Consider the following 16,371-nt stretch of genomic DNA (forward strand, 5'->3'; position numbering starts at 1 on the left):
CGGTTTGTACTGTACAAACAACCTCATAGCGAATAAATAAATTTCGTAACCTGATCCTTCCCCTCCCTAAAAAAAAAAAAAAAAAAAGAAAAAAAGTGATGGTATCAGTATCGGTAAGTGCCGCATGAAATGGCCGTGAAGGGATCAACGAAGATGGAAAGATCGAGGACGGGGAAATCCATCCGAACATCTACTGGAAGGGCACGGAGAGTATTAATGGAATTCTGAGTAGGCTTACCGTAATTCAAATTCCAGAGAAAGCCAATGGTCGTATTAAGCGAGAAATTAATGGTAAACAGATGTTGTGATAACGCAAAGTGATTTGTAACACGAAGAGCAGTCCTACAGGAAATCTGAGGAGACTTGTCACTCAGACTCCAGGGAACACTACCTGTTGCGACGCAACAATGTTGCGTGCGATCATGTGAGAACTCATCATTGAATAAATAAATAAGTAAAAATAATCGTTGAATAATTGTTTATACTAGATATATTAAATATATCAGATTTTCAAAGGAAAATAATTCAGTATTCCAGTCTTCAATCGGTTGACTTCGCATTTTTTTTCTCGAGTGAACCGAGAACGATTTTGACATCAAGGGGGCATGTCCTTCATTAACTCCAACCAACACTAACCCTAAATCCGGAGCAATAGATTCAAATAACAGTTACTTATGCAAAATACGGACCTTGATGAAATAATTACATTATTATTTAAAAACTTATCCTTCTTAACATGGGGGGGGGGGGCTTTTTTCTTTTTCTTTTTTTAAAACTTCTGTACAATTTAATAAACAAAAGATATCTTAAATATTGAATTTAACTTGAAAATCCTATCTAAAAAAAAAAAAAAATGGTAAATTTTTAGAACGTGCCCCAGCAAACATCCCAACCGCCAACCTCTCCATGTTAAAAACGGCTTGCGGAATAAACACCCCCAACCTCTCCATGTTAAGAACGACTTTCGAGGTTGGGGGAGGGGGTTATTCCGAAAACCGTTCTTAACATGGGGAGGTTGGGGCGCTCTGGGGCCGGTCGGAGGTTGTATTACTGTCCACAGATTTCGAAAAAGTTGTAAAAAAAAAATAAAATAAAAATAAAATATAACATATTATCAAAGGCAAGATAAGTTACTTTTCTACCAAACAGGATATATTTTTCGTGTTTTTATTCAATATAACATGTTTATTCAGCCTCGAAAAACATACAGTGTTTACCAATGTATTTGGAAAATTCAAGAAGGCGCCAGAAACTCTCTTTTAACACGCTAAGTTTGGGAAAAGGTTTTATAAATAAAAACTAGACAAAATACTGTTAAAAACTCGCTCAATATATGTTACCGTGACATGGGTTGACATATATTCGGCGGCCTTTTAACAAGTATTTTGTCTAGTTTTTTTTATTTATAACACCTTTTCCCAAACTTACCGTATTAAAGAGAGAGTCAGGCGCCATTTTACATTTTTCAATACATCGGTAAACACTATGTTTTTCGAGCTGAATAAACATGTTACATTGAATAAAAACACAAAAAATATATCCAGTTGCTTTTGATAACATTTACTTGTTATATATTTGTTTTTTGACAACTTTTTCGAATCTATGTGTACAGTAATACAAACCCAAAGCCCTCTCCCCCATCATCATGTTAAAAATGGTTTTCTACATTTGTCGGGGATGTTAAAATACGCAAATGTGTAACTGTTCAAAATACGTGTGAAAAGAGAAAAACAATGCAAACAACAACAAACAAAATAAAATAAATAGTTTCGAATTAAACGGGAGTGAAAAAAAAAACAGAAGCATTTTTTTTTCTTTTTTTTTTTCGTGGACAATTCCGGCGAGCGGAAAGAATTTAACATCTTTTTTCTGTTTATTTATTAATTTTTACATGTTATGATGACAGAAAAAATTTGCGCACGTTATTAAATTTTGTTATTATTCAAATTATAAAAATGCAAAACTACTGACATTTTTTAATTATTAGTAAACCATTTTTTGCCGTTTGAAATTTGGTTGTGCGTATTAGTCAGTTTTTTTTTTGTTTTTTTTTTATTCTTGTTGTTATTTTCGTGTCGGAGAAAGTTTTCAAAGTTATATACACAGAAAAAAAAAAATCGTCCTGTTGCGCTTGAAAAGTAAAATCCGATCTGATTCTATAAGAAATAAATAAATAACCTTACCCCAAACGCCTCTTGGGAAATTAGAGATCATCTCCATTTTTGTAAGAAAATCTGTCTCCAAAACAAAAACAAAGTTTTGTCATGAACGCCTTTAAATTCCAAGTTTGAAACGGAATTATTTTCTTTTTCATAAGCGACAAAATAAAACTAGTAATATTAACATTAAAGCATTGCAGTTAAAATATTCACCTAATTTTATGCAATTATCAACGATGTTATTTAAATCTAATGATTTAGTTAAACATTCTAAAGCATTTTATATATTTTTTAAGTTGCAAGGAGCAAGAATTTGAAGTTAAGAATAATAGGTTTTTTTTTTTTTTTTTTTTATATTCTTATTTCTAAGCGGCCTCGCCCACGATTTTCCGACAAAGGAAATGGCGGCATTTGAAAAGCCGCAAAGAAGTATGACATCTGTTTGTTCCAACAAGCAAACAATGTCTGCACACAGGAATAAAACTTGGTCTATGCTATACGCTGAAAGACTGAAAAATCTTGGAAGATTCTCGATTTTTCTCAATGTTGACAGGTTTGTAAAATATGTCCAGGGGATGATTGTTAATAATTTCCAGTATTTTTTTTTTTTATTATTATTATTTACCATAGATAACAAAACGAAAACGTATTGTATGAAAATGCATGTTACCAAAGGCAAGATAAATTACTCCTCTACCTACCTGTATATGTTTTTGGTGTTTTAACTTATTTTAAAGGGTTTATTTAGTTCGTAAAACAAATAGTATCGAGTGGTACGCGAGAAGAAAACTGTCCGACACAAAGGCACATCTTTGGAGTCTTGATTAATCGCTCAAAACTCGAAAATTAAACAAAATACTGCTAGGAACACATCCAATAAATGTCACTGCGTGGATAGATTTGAAATCTAAGATTTCTATCAGTGTTTTGTGACGTAACGGAATAATAGGCGACCAAAACCGGTGTCAGTTGAAAAAAATTTCAATTTATCGAATTATTGAGTTTGATTGTACATTTTAAATGTGGAAGATGTAACCAGTTCAATATAACAAACTGACGGCGGACGTTGTCGAGAATGCCCCCCTCTAAATTCCACAATTTTCATTTTTTTTTTTTAATTTCTTTTTTACTTTTTTTCCTGTTAATACCATCAATTACAGACTTAAGTTTCAGATTATAAAAAGAAATTGAAAAACAAAAACAAAAATTTATAACTTTTCATATGGGGTTCAGTTTTCAATTATAACGTTGTGCTAAATTGAACACTAACTTTGTGACCACAATGAAAAAAAAAATGGCAACTCTCTCTGATGTGACCGGAAGGTAGGGGTTAGAACAGGGGGATTAAAAAAAAAAAAAAAAAAAAGATTTATTTACATTGAAAAAAGTTAACTCGTAAAATTCAATTGATTTCATTACGTAAAAGAAATAAATGGCTGCATGAGTGCATGCATGAATGCGCTCAGGCACTTCGAAAACACTGTTTTTTAAAAAATAATATTTCTATTATTTTTTAAACAACTTTAATAGTTTACTTTGGAAGTATATTCCATAAAGAAAATAAACAACCCCACTTTAAAAAGAGAAATTACGAGTTTTTTATATTTTATTCGCAGTTTTGTGTTAGGGATGTCAAAAACTTCTGATACACCTACCGTGCGTACCGGTGTTTAATATAACCTGTTTATTCAGCTCGAAAAACAGTGTTTACTGATGTATTGGAAAATTAAAAATGGCACCCAACTCTCTTATTGACGCGGTAAGTTTGGGAAAATGAGTCAAAAATTAAAAAAAAGTATACAAAATACTGTTAAAAACCCACCGAATATGTCAGTCTATATCACGGTAACACATATTGATCGAGTATTTTGTCTAGTTTTTTATTTTTAACTCCTTTTCCCAAACTTACCGAAAGAGTTGGGCGACATTTTAATTTTCCAATACATCGGTAAACACTGTATGTTTTTCGCGCTGAATAAACATTTTACATTAAATAAAAACACTAGAAAATTATCCAGTTAGGTAGAAAAGTAACTTACCTTGCTTTTGATAACATTTATTTGTTATATATTTGTTTTTTGACAATTTTTTCGAATCTGTGTACAGACAGTAATACAACCCTATATCGGAATAGCCTGGCCAAATCACTGCTAAAAAATCATTTGCATCCATCAAACGTAAACATCGAATCGGAAACTCGTAAACAAAATGAAACAAACTTTATTTTTATTACCAGAAAAATGTATTTTTTCCATTATTATTTTAGTTAGAACAAATTACTATTTCGTTATCTTTCTTACTAAAATGAAATAAAATTATTTTATTTTTTTCATGCGTACTTGGAACAAAATTCACTGAAAAATGAAATAAATAAATAACACATTATTGGTAAAAAAAAAAACAAAAAAAAAAACACGACAAATAAGTAATAAACAAGAATTATGTGATCTTGGCCCAAAGGCCAATGACCAAGGAGCTCCCAAAACTTTCAATCATTTTAATTAAATGAGAATTTGTTTAGAATTTTAAAGTCATGACTTTTTATTCGACAGTTTAAAGACTTTTGAAGAGTCACAAATTAAAATTGTTTTGTTTGCAAAAAATAAATGAAAAAGCTTTTAAACTGTCGAATAAAAAGATTGATAAATTCCTCTTAATTTAATTTTCTTTTCTTTGTTTTTTTTTTTTTTACCATTAGCCACACATTCCTGCTCAAAATCTGTAAAGTCTACAGCAAGACGGACTTGAGCTTTGCTTAGAACTCCTTTCTTTTTGAAATGTTAAAAAGTTGATTTTTCTTTTTTATTTCTGAAATCATTTTTATTTGAAATGTGGATGCATCATTGATTTCATGTTTTTTTTTTTTGTACTAGTGCACTTATTGATCCGTGCTGAAATAATGTTATTATTTAAAAAGCCATTCTTAACATGGGAGGGTGTTTTGTACCTATTCTATACTTTAACCTTACAATTGAATAAAAGACATATAAAACTTTAATTAAACTTGGAAATATGATTTAAAAAATAGCGCGGATCAGTAAGTGCACTAACACCTTTTTTTTTTTTTTTTCTGTATTTATTTTTATTTGTATTTTTTTTTTATTTGTGTTTGCTTTAGATGTATTACCGGTTTTTTTTTTTTTTTTTTTTTTTTTTTTTTTTTTTTTTTTAAGGATTCAAAATGAAACTGGTTACAGCAACATAAAGATCCAAGTTGATACCAATTCAATCAGCATTACTACGGGACGAGGTCGTGGTCGTGAGTGGACTTGGAAACTGGGCATCTTAGATGTGACATTCTACCCAGCCTCTTGCCAAGGGTTGAAGTGTTCGCAAAATGGTGAATTGCATTGTACCTTGCAGACTACTTTACCCAACCGTTTATTATCCCCAACACGAACACCGTCTGTGTCAAATACTCTTCAGTCTCATATGGTGGACTCTTTACTGCAGCATCAGGACATGTGTTCTTGTCGTTTTTGTGGGAAGAAAATTTTACCTACAAATAGGTAAGAATTTGAAAAATAACTATATGCATAATTTTTAAGTAAGAATTTAAAAAATATGTAGTGGTTGCCAGCATTCCCCATATATAAAAAAAGAAACTTATAAGAAAATCTTTATGACGTACATATCCATTACAAAACAAAAAGATTATATTCCAAAAATCATGGAAATTAATCAGTTTTTTTTTTTTGCACTTCTGCATGACAGTGCCATGAGGTAACTGAGACGAGTTATCAACTCCTGTTCTTTGAATGAGAAACGCCCTCTGCCAGCTGTTCTGTGAACCTCAAATATAAACAAATGTCTCTGAGAACGCAAAAATATATAATAACGAAATAAATAACACAAAAATATAGAAAAAACGAAACATTTATTGTATAATAAAAATAATTTTAATGTTTTAATATTTCTTTTAAATGAGTGATTTGTAAGTGAAAATAAAATAAATGTTAAAAACATGAAACATTTTATAGATTGTTTTTAGAATTTTTTGGATTTTTTTGCCTGTAAGACTATAAAAAGTAGCAACATATAATTTTTTTTTTTTTTTTTTTTTCACAATAAGATTGTAAAAAAAAATACATGAAAATATAATTTTTGGTTTGTCAATGTAGCAAAATATAATTTTAATATAGAAGTTTTTATTTATTTATTTATTTATTTTTTCAATGAATAATTTTCATTAGAACTTTTTTTGGAATATAGTGTTTTTGCACAGTTACAAGGGATAGAGTTCCCTTATTTGTTCAAAAATCCCTTACAAGGGATTGTCTTTAAATTTCTGCCGCTAAGTAGGATTCCATCATGGATGTGTGGGTTCCACACTTAGCATTGTTACGTCGTTTTGCATGTTGCCACATGTTCTCCACATGGTTTGTTGTTGCACCTGTTAAAGGTCAACAAAGTTATAGCAATGGTTGACCCGCAAATGATGGAATCCTTCCGATTCTAGCCTATCATATGCGCGCCAACAATCAGGCACAATGGTGGTACCAGGTCGCACATATTCTTTTATTAATGGAATTAGTGTAGCAGCATCTCTGGATGGTATAGTTATTAAAAAGCCCGATTTGGTGGCCGGTTCATAGCCACCAAAAACCCACAATTGTTGCCTGACACATCCCGTGTTGTTTTTTCGCTGTGAAAATAGACTTTCATCTATTTCCAGGGTGTACCCCTCACCACCAAAAACTTGTGGATGTCAGAAAATGCTTCACACAATGTTCTCTGAGATACAGCTGCCAATCGGCTATGGTGTGGTCAGACTGAAAGTGGCATTCTCTACGAATGTCCTTATATCTGGCCATTTCGTATGCCCATATATATATATATATGAAAATAATATCTGTGAGGTCAAGTTTAGCGCCCAAGAAAAAACTACCATTCCGGATGTAATGTATCTTTCCACAAGACCGGCATCTTGAGCGGAATCCGTCCCTGGCAGTAATTGTGCTTTCAAAAATCATTTGATGTCCACATTCACAGGACTCCACAGCAGACAACAATCTATTCGTCTGTAAAAATTCTATAGTCTTATGGGGGTCTGACATTAATGCAATCTTGCGTTGGTTTAATGAATTGATATCCATTTACGGAGAAAGATTTGCATGAACTTTTAGAAAGGTACGATTTATCGACCCCTGTTCAACTGACATGCGCCCTCTATCGGCCGTTCTTGAAACTAAAATACACACATTTGCCCATGCCACTGTCATGCAGAAGTACCTTTTTTATATAAAAAATCATTTTAAGCGATAATGGTCAATTTAGCTCATTATAAGACTAAATAAACAAAAAATCTGGAAATCTTGTTTATTCAAGATGGCAGAGCAAGACATTCCGTCCTCATTTATTTATAAAATTTGATTTTCTACTTGAAACCTACTTGATCAATTTATGTGATTTTTGGAATATGACATTTTGGTTTTATCACCGGTATGTGCATCATACAGATTTTTCTTTATTTTTGCTTTTTAATAGAGGGAATTTTGACCAAGAATAATATAACTATATGCCTCAGTTTGAAATAAGAATTTGAAAAATAACTGAATAGCCTTTATTTTTATTTCCTGTGTTTTTGTTAATTTATTGCAGGAAGTTTCAACGTGTTCTTCCATTGCCTTCAGAAGCCTGGACAGAAATGTCTGGCAATCATTTCTGTCATACACATAATACGCCAAGAAAGAACACGCGAAGTAAACAGATTAACAGCAAGGATCTACTGTTACCCAAACCTGGTGACTGTCTTGTTGGCGACCTTTATTTCTTGGTCAATTCTCTTGATATTTATCGCAATGCGCTTCTCATAGAACCTGAAACAGCTCAGATATTGTGCAAACGATGTCGAACTGAGTTGGGTGTTACCCTGGAGACGACTACAGAAAAGAGTGAGTAAAAACGATTTTTGATTTCTATAACAAATAAAGTGTTTGGGACAAATTTGATGCTTTCTAAAAAAAATGTTCTTTCATTTAAAAATATTTAATAACAGTAAAGTGCAACTGAAAGCTATTTTTTTTTTTTTTTTTTTGTTTTCAAGACATTTCCAAGTATGAGGAGTAATTTGAAAAACTAACGTATTTAGGTATAAAAAATAGTGTCCTTGTTTTAAAAAACATTCTTTATCAATATAATTAAAAATAATGAAAGTCATACAATGCAGTTGAGTTTTATTAACATTTTTGAATTTAAAGATATACTTCATGAGAATTTCAAATAAAAATACAGTAAAAAACATTTTTTCTTCATCTCACAATTTTTTTATTTATTATTTCTTTTTTTTTTAAAGTCGTCTGGTGTTGAAGTAAATTTGTTAATAGTGTAATATAGCAAACTAGCGGGACCTGTAGAAATTCAACAGGGGATTCATACGTATGTAATTTATTGATGTTAGCATTCTGTAGATATTCAGCGTAAATGGAGATGTTCTGATATTATTGTAGCTATTTTGTTAAAACTGCCAAAATATTTATCCAAGCTAGCAGGGATGCCCAACATAACCAGGTTGTAAAATACGCTTAAATATGATTTTTTAATTCTTGCAGATTTCGTATATATTATTATTTAAAAAAAATATATATATATTTATGACTTTGGTTCATCAGCTTGAATCAAAACCAAATCCCAAACTTATGAATATGAGTATATATATATATATATATATATATATATATATATATATATATATATGATGATGATGATTACAATGTCTTGTCAGACGAGTGCCACTCCCTCGGACTCTTAAAGTCCATGAGCCCCAAAATGACTTCCATCGCCACAGGACCATTTTAATAGACAAATGCCTGAGGGAGTATCTATACACAGATGATGTTACAGAGTCTTAGCTTTGTACGACAGCTAAGTCTCTCTCTTGGTTCAAAATGTTGACATCCAGCAACAAGCAAGAGCAAGATAGCCAACAACAAGTTAAACTGCAGACCAGCTTAATGCGGGTACTGGTCTCCCGCTTTATGGCTTTTTAAATCAGATTTGCTTCTCCTAGAAAGGTTGCCTTCACCATGGCTTACGGGAGCCCTTTCCACCCCAAGACACACATACATACAAGCAAACACACATGGTACAAGTTGGCCGTTGACCCCGAAAAAGGATTCATTCGCCCTTTGGAAGGTTTTGTTTTTAATCCTTCAGGGAGACTAGCCACCCTCCTCACCAAACAAGTCTGGTGGGAGAACCAGTTTAGTCGCCGGTGACCCGACCATGAGGCAGGTACTACTGGGTTACATGGTACCAGTAGCATATGACATGACCTGACATTATATAACTTTAGTTCCTTTAGCTATAATCAAAACCAAAACTTATGAAGAATTCTTGATAAAATTATTTATAAAAAAAATAGTTTAGTAAGGTGCCATCAGCTAAAACCGAAACTGAAAGTTATGAAGAATTCTTGATGAAATTATTTTTACAAAATAGATTCTTGGAGTGCCATTAGCTATAACCAAAACTTATGATGAATCTTTGGTAATTTTTAATTATTAAATATATAAGAGTTCAAAATAAACTTTGTAGCCTCGTAGGAGATGTCCTTTTCTCTTCCTTGCAACCTCTATCTCACAGAAGAGATGTTGCGAGTTTCTCTGATGTATCGTTATTTTCATGGAAAGTGTTCGACTGAGCTTCAATCTATGGTCCCCCCTCGCCAAACTTTCACAAGAAACACTCGTCTAGCTGTAAACACTATCAATAATTCCCCCCACTCTTTATCTGTGCCTAAACCTAAACGTAGATTCCATGAACAAAGCTTCTTTCTTAGAACTGCACGCCTGTGGAATTGTCTTCCGTTTTCCTGCTTTCCGGCTGATTACAATATGGTTGTCTTCAAGTCTAACGTAAATAAGTTCTTGATGAGCCGTTCCATATAAGTTATCAAATTTACCAAATTTTCATTACTAATGATTACTATATTGTCCAATTTCTACTGTACACTCTTTAACCCTTATCCTTGAGTGGCCTCTTGGCCTTGATAATGTGGTGATGCCTATGTAAAAAAAAAAAAAGCCATTAGAAAAAACTGAAAATGTAATTGAGTTTATTAATTTTTGTTTTTAATTTAATTTTCAAAAATGTACTTCATCAGAATTTCAAATAAAGTTACTTAGATATGTTATTTTTTCAAATCACTAATCTTGAAGTCTTAAAATGTTGATGATGATGACAACCTTCTGTCTAATAAGACCATGGCATCTAGTCTGGTGCACTGTAGCATCTGCTGTAGCTATACAGTTCAAAGGTAAAATTAGCTCTCTGGATGCAGGCCTGGGCAGGTGATACTGAGACCTAGGTTTGCAAAAAAAAAAAAAAAAATTGTGTCGAGGTGTGTGTAAGGGGTTTGATTGAGCAAAAAAAAAAAAAATGAATTAAAACAACTCAAAATAGCAATGAGTACCCGTGCGAACACAAAAAATAAAATAGCAGTAGTAGGTAGGCTCGAACCGGTAACACGCAAGAGAAAAAGGAGGTGAAAAAAGCAAACTGTCTTATCGATGCGCCCACTGCGATTGTAATGTCATGGGCATTCAAAATAACTGATTTTATGGGATATTTTTCACGCGAGGTTTGAATGACTTGCAAAAATGTTGATGAAAAAAAAAAACCCTCCTTGTAAAAAAAACGGCCCAGTTGACGGTCAAAGAATTAATCTTTTTGGCCAATTTTTTTATATTTGTTGTCGGAGACATGGATCTTTCAAGCAATACCAATTTTGTCATATTCTGACGCGTCTGTCAGAAGTTTTTGCGAGCCATACAAAAACACACACATTTTGCCTTTTATATATTAGACTAGCGGGGGTTCCCAGCGTTGCCTGGGTGTTTGTCGGTATAAAGAAAAAAAAAGAAAGTTTTGGTAGGCAGGTAGGCTTGAATCCGAATATGTGACGCTACGAAGGCAGTTGAATGAGAGTGGATGAAATTAAATGATTAAAAAGTTATGTGACAGGTGTGCGTGAATTTAATAAGGTCAAACGTCACGCCATAGGGAAAATGAAATCCTGCACTTAACTTTGGCTGCAAGGCAGTTCTTTGGTTTTGTTTTGTTTTCCCAAGTTGTTGGGGGAAAACCAGCTCCTCATAAAAAGGGGAGTATCCAAATGAATAGTAATTGTCTGATATGACGGTTTTCACTGCATTGATCAAAGCTGATTTGCTTTCTAGATGTCCTCGGTGGGAAGGCCGAGAAGTTGCTTCGTTTCAATTAGTTTCACTTTATTTAACCAACAAACACAACGAAATAGCGCAAATTTTACAAAAGTCGATCAAAATAAATCTAGACGTGACCTCCCTTCGCAAATCGTAGGGGGCATATAAACAGTCCTAACAAATAGTAACTCCCTGGAGACCCTCCCCCCCCCCCAAAAAAAAAGCTTTTACTGGACATACAAAAATATGTGCACCGCTTTTGCCTTTTATATATATATATATATATATATATATACGAGACTACCCGTGACCTGTTGGGTCAGTATGTTATATTAGCTATGGAATTAATGTATGAGCATGACACTTGTGACGTAAAGAAAATAGTTTTTTGTGACATAACAGAAACATTTTTATGAAAATATATTAAAATGAAAAAAGAATATAGATAGATTTCTGTAAGTCGTTCTGTTTATAATTGTTTATTTTTGAAAAAAAAAACTTACGGCCATTGAATCATAAGTGGTTTGCCATACTTGTAGGTAAATGTGCACTGAACAGATACCATAATACTTAAAGTTAAATTCAAATTTTGATGCATCTTTTAATTTAAACATGAAAAATACCTATTGGGACGCTGAAAATGTACACAGTAAAACAATACGTTTTATTGTCACGTTGATTATTTTTTTGTAACGCAAATTAAAAAAAACATTTTCAGGGTTATTTATTTATGTTGGTAGTGTAAAAGAAAATGTATGAGTGCTTTTAAGAAAGTTGTATTAAAAAATGGAGAATAAATTAAAAAAAAAAAAAATGAAGGCTGTGGGTAAATCGCCGTTGTAAAATACTCTTCTGGTTGTCAAGGAGTTAAAGTAGATTTATTTGTAAGAAAATTGTGTTAAAATAACTTAAACATAATACGGAAATGAACGATGTAAAAAAAAAATACAGAAAGTATTAACAATTGTTTATTTGGATAATTTAAACGCGAAAAAAAAACAATTGAAAACGTACACAGTAAAACAATGTTTTATCGTTGATTATTTGTTTATGTACGCATGCGCAACCAGAAGTCGTAAAACGGATGTTGGGTTACAACACCCGTTACAAGGTCATTTGAGTTTTATAATTATATAGATTAGTTAGTTTGAGAGCTAGTGACCATCGATGACTGGAATTACTGTAATATTGGTAAAGTGAATTGTATCATAATGATTTGTGTCGGATTAAAAATTTATAAATCTTAGCAGCAGATCTGTGCCCTTTAAGTACTTGGAAAGCTGCCAGCTGTGAGTCAGAGAATTATGATGTATGACATGCCGGTGGGGAGGACATTTCCTGAACTAGTGTTGCATCCTGGGAACGGCAACCAACTCCACGGATGTTAGACATAATTAAACAATACACACATCCCCTTCCATGAAGGGATTGAGATGTCGTCAGCTATAATTGGCTAGTAGGTCTAGTCAAGGATGCTGGGTTTTTTTTTACTGACCAATACAGACAGACAACTTTACTGTACATAGATTCTTTGTGGAATGAGTTAGCATAAGGATAGTAACTTCTTGATAAAATAAATCAATTAATTATAGGACATAAAATAGCTAAAAAACCTGCACCTTCCTCCAAGAAAACTGCATCAGTTCACCCTTAAAGAATGAATAAATTTTATTTTTAATTTAGATATAATTATTCATCTGGAGTAATGCCGATCAATAAAATACCAACTTTGTGGGTGTTTGTTTTGTATTTTTTTTTAATTTTAGCTAGACATACACATACGCAACTGCTCTTTATATCATATTCTCTGTCTTGGTTGTCCATCGTTACCCAAAATTTCTTGTGAGTCTGCTGGACTTACCAAATACAATCACAAATCGGGCGTATGAAGAAAGTGCCTGGTGAGCATCCCTCTTTGCATGCTTCACTGTATGATCCTATATTTGCTACTCTGCAATACAGTCCACTCCCTGTGAGAAGAGGGGGTGCCAGAAACCCCAGCAGGAGGTAAGTTCCTCTAGTAAGGTGGGGTCTATTCAAACACCTCTTGAAATACTTCCTCTGTCCAATGGCATTGTGTTAGCCTTGGAGTAATTTACCATAGAGGATTCGACCCGGTAGTCTATGGCTGGGCATTATAAGACTGACATAAAGTTTTATGGGCTCCTGGCAATCAGTTGGCCACGTGGGTTGAGAGGAACGATTCTTAGATAAGAAAATGCAGAGACCTTGAAGTGGAAGGCTGGAGAAATGTTGGACGACCCAAGAAAACTTGGATGCAAACCATCAACAAGGATTTTGAACAATTGGAATTTAAACAGAATCAATTCTCAAGACGTTGAAGAATAAGATTGCAGGAGACAATGTTGTATACTGGGGTAGTATATATGGAGGCAGTTTTCTATATTATGTATAAGTGTCTTATATATATGTATATATGTCTAAATTTGTATCATCTAGTGATATAAAATGTTTTTTCTAATGAATGTGTGCATACAGTGTATATACGTTTGTATATATGTGTCTCAGTCCTCTATATAATATATATATATATATATATAATTATTTACTATAATAATTATTAAATACCTACAGACACTAGTGTTTCATCCTTTCGGGAATCATCAGTGCAAGGTGTCACGATTAACACCAGTCAATAGATTCAAACCCGGCAACAGAAGCCATCTCTGGCTTCATTAGCAAGGACCTAATCCATTCGGCTAATGTTAACCTCGAGAAATATTGTTGAAATTTAAACATTTTTAAAAATACTTTTAACCGTCTCTCAGTGATCTAATCAATGTAGTTTTTCTATCGTTCGTTGAATTGCTGCATGTATAACACTTACGACAGTGTTGATATATTAACAGATGCAGTTTAACAACGGACATATAACAATTACAGTAGAAAGGGACAAATAACAGTCTCTGGGACTTTACACCGACCAATGGAGAAACATACCTGGTCCATCGACAAAGGAGAGATTGGACCTAGTAATTCACTTCCATTTGTCTGTGCGCACTTTTCTCACTAACCACGCCTTGGATTTTTTAAAAATTTTACACAAACATTAGTCATGGTGAAAGTAAATTTTTGCCAGAACAGATTTGCCTGGATAACTGTGGTTGCCCCCTTATGGGGCATCATAAGGGTAAAATTGACACCACATTGTTCATCTGTTCATTTGTTCGCACTTTTCTCAACCACGCCTTGGACATTTTTAAATTTTGCACAAATATTAGTTATGGTGAAAGTAAATTTTTCACTTGTGGAAGGGGACCCCATATGATTCTTTTTTATTTTTTATTTTTTTATTTTTTATTTTTTTAAATCTTTAAAAAAAGCATTTCAATTTCATTTTTTATTATCACACCTGTTTTAAAACAGAATATATAGTTGTGCTAAGTATATGTGTCCATTTTATGTTGAAACCTTGCCTATGTTTATCCTAAATAAGAATAAATGAATTTGCTGAGGTTTTTTTTTTTTGCTATTGTATTCTTTTATATTTTTTTAGCATCAGAAGAAACTCAGTCTGAAAGTTTTGTCTGTAAGATTTATTCTTACAGTATCAACTTGCAGCCTTTAGTGAACGAGGCAGGTGAACCCCTTAGCTGTATCAACAGGTGAATATTGCATTTTTTTTTATATCTCATTGTAAATTCATGTTGCATGATGGAAGTTGTTTCCAAACTAAGCTTTGTAGACCAAATGAGTGATTCTAATTTGAGCTTCTGAAGCCTGACCTAAGAATTCTTCCACCATTAGATAATTTTTTTCTGTAAACTGAAAATTTTAGCAAAACTCAATTTTCACTAATTGTCTTTGAAAACTGTTTTCATTAATAATTAATCTTCTACCTTATTGTTTTTCATAATTTTTGGATATGTTCATTATTGTGACATGATAATTAAGTGCCGTTAGTTTTACTTAAAATGCAATATTTTGATTTGCAAATTTTTCTCTAATAACGAAAAAAAAAAACATCAAGGATTTTTGTAATAAATGTACAAGTTGTGTGTTGATTTTTTTTTCAGGTGGACATTTACTGAAGAGTCTTATTTAGCAAATTATTTGAATGAACAAAGTCGAACGTACACAAGTTTTAAATTTATAATTGAATCTTCAAGAACTGAATCTCAACCAGTCATGACATGTTTGGTAAGTTTAATATTTTTACAGTCGGTTTATAGTCAGCTAATGTACTTCCTAATTTCCGGTGTAGTGCTACTAGATGCAGTGACAAGGCAAATCAGTTCTTTCACTTTTTTCTCTCATACCTATGAATTATTTGTTATTTTGAATTCAATAATTTTATTTTCATACTTTTAACATATTTATTATTATTATTATTATTTTTTTTTTAATTGCATTTTCACCCCAAACAAGTATATTGCCACTTTGTTGTAGGGGGATACTATCAGGGACATAAGCATCAGGGGTACTGTGTAGGGAGTTGGGCAGCAAGATGTCGGTTCACGTTGCACTTGAACTTCTGCATGTCAGTACAGTTGGGGAAGCAGGGACCCGGTAGGGAATTCCAAAGTCTAGCTGTCCTGGGGAAGAAACTACTGGAGTAGAAGGCTCTCTTACATCTAGGGATCTCTACTGTGAAGGGGTGGGATTTAGCTGCTTGTTGGGTTTGTCAGGGGTATACATCGAGGGGACACAAGTGCTTGCAGTTCGTCAGAGCATTCACCGTTAAAGTACTTGTAGAAAAGGCAGAGGGATGCAACATTTCGTCGATGGGACAGGGGCTGAAGTTTAGATGACAGTTAAGGACCTATCAGATTGGTGACTCTCTTTTGAACCTTGTCTAGGAGCGAGAGACAAGTGGTAGATGCACCAGCCCAAATATGACAACAATACTCCATACATGGGCGAATGGTGGCTTCTTCGCAGCGGTCCTGGCAATACTCTCAATGTAATTGTCCCAACTCCTGTTTCCTGAGAGCATTAGGCCGAGGAGTTTAAAGGATGTACTTTCAGATAAAGAGCCATTGCTATTGGTGGTAAAGAAGGTTTCTTGTAATAGTAATACACACGGA

The 16,371-nt window shown here is 33.1% G+C and overlaps 1 protein-coding gene across 2 annotated transcripts in view; it reads left to right on the forward strand.

Annotated features, from left to right (window-relative positions):
• Nucleotides 1-279: 279 nt before the first annotated feature.
• Nucleotides 280-16,371, forward strand: part of LOC145263730 (E3 ubiquitin-protein ligase E3D-like) — a 39,135-nt gene continuing 23,043 nt past the window's right edge. Inside the window, exons 1-5 of one of the 2 annotated variants that reach the window (XM_080120708.1) lie at nt 280-424; nt 5,333-5,668; nt 7,761-8,053; nt 14,841-14,949; nt 15,361-15,484. In XM_080120708.1, the coding sequence (XP_079976834.1) occupies nt 408-424; nt 5,333-5,668; nt 7,761-8,053; nt 14,841-14,949; nt 15,361-15,484 (879 nt within the window). In that variant the 5' untranslated portion in view covers nt 280-407. Of the gene's footprint in view, nt 425-2,519; nt 2,713-5,332; nt 5,669-7,760; nt 8,054-14,840; nt 14,950-15,360; nt 15,485-16,371 lie in introns of those variants that run through there. The other variant, XM_080120707.1, reaches the window with a different exon arrangement.

This window comes from Euprymna scolopes, chromosome 39 (genome assembly GCF_053919585.1).
Source record: "Euprymna scolopes isolate OS-2025 chromosome 39, ASM5391958v1, whole genome shotgun sequence".
NCBI classification, from domain to species: Eukaryota; Metazoa; Mollusca; class Cephalopoda; order Sepiida; family Sepiolidae; genus Euprymna; species Euprymna scolopes.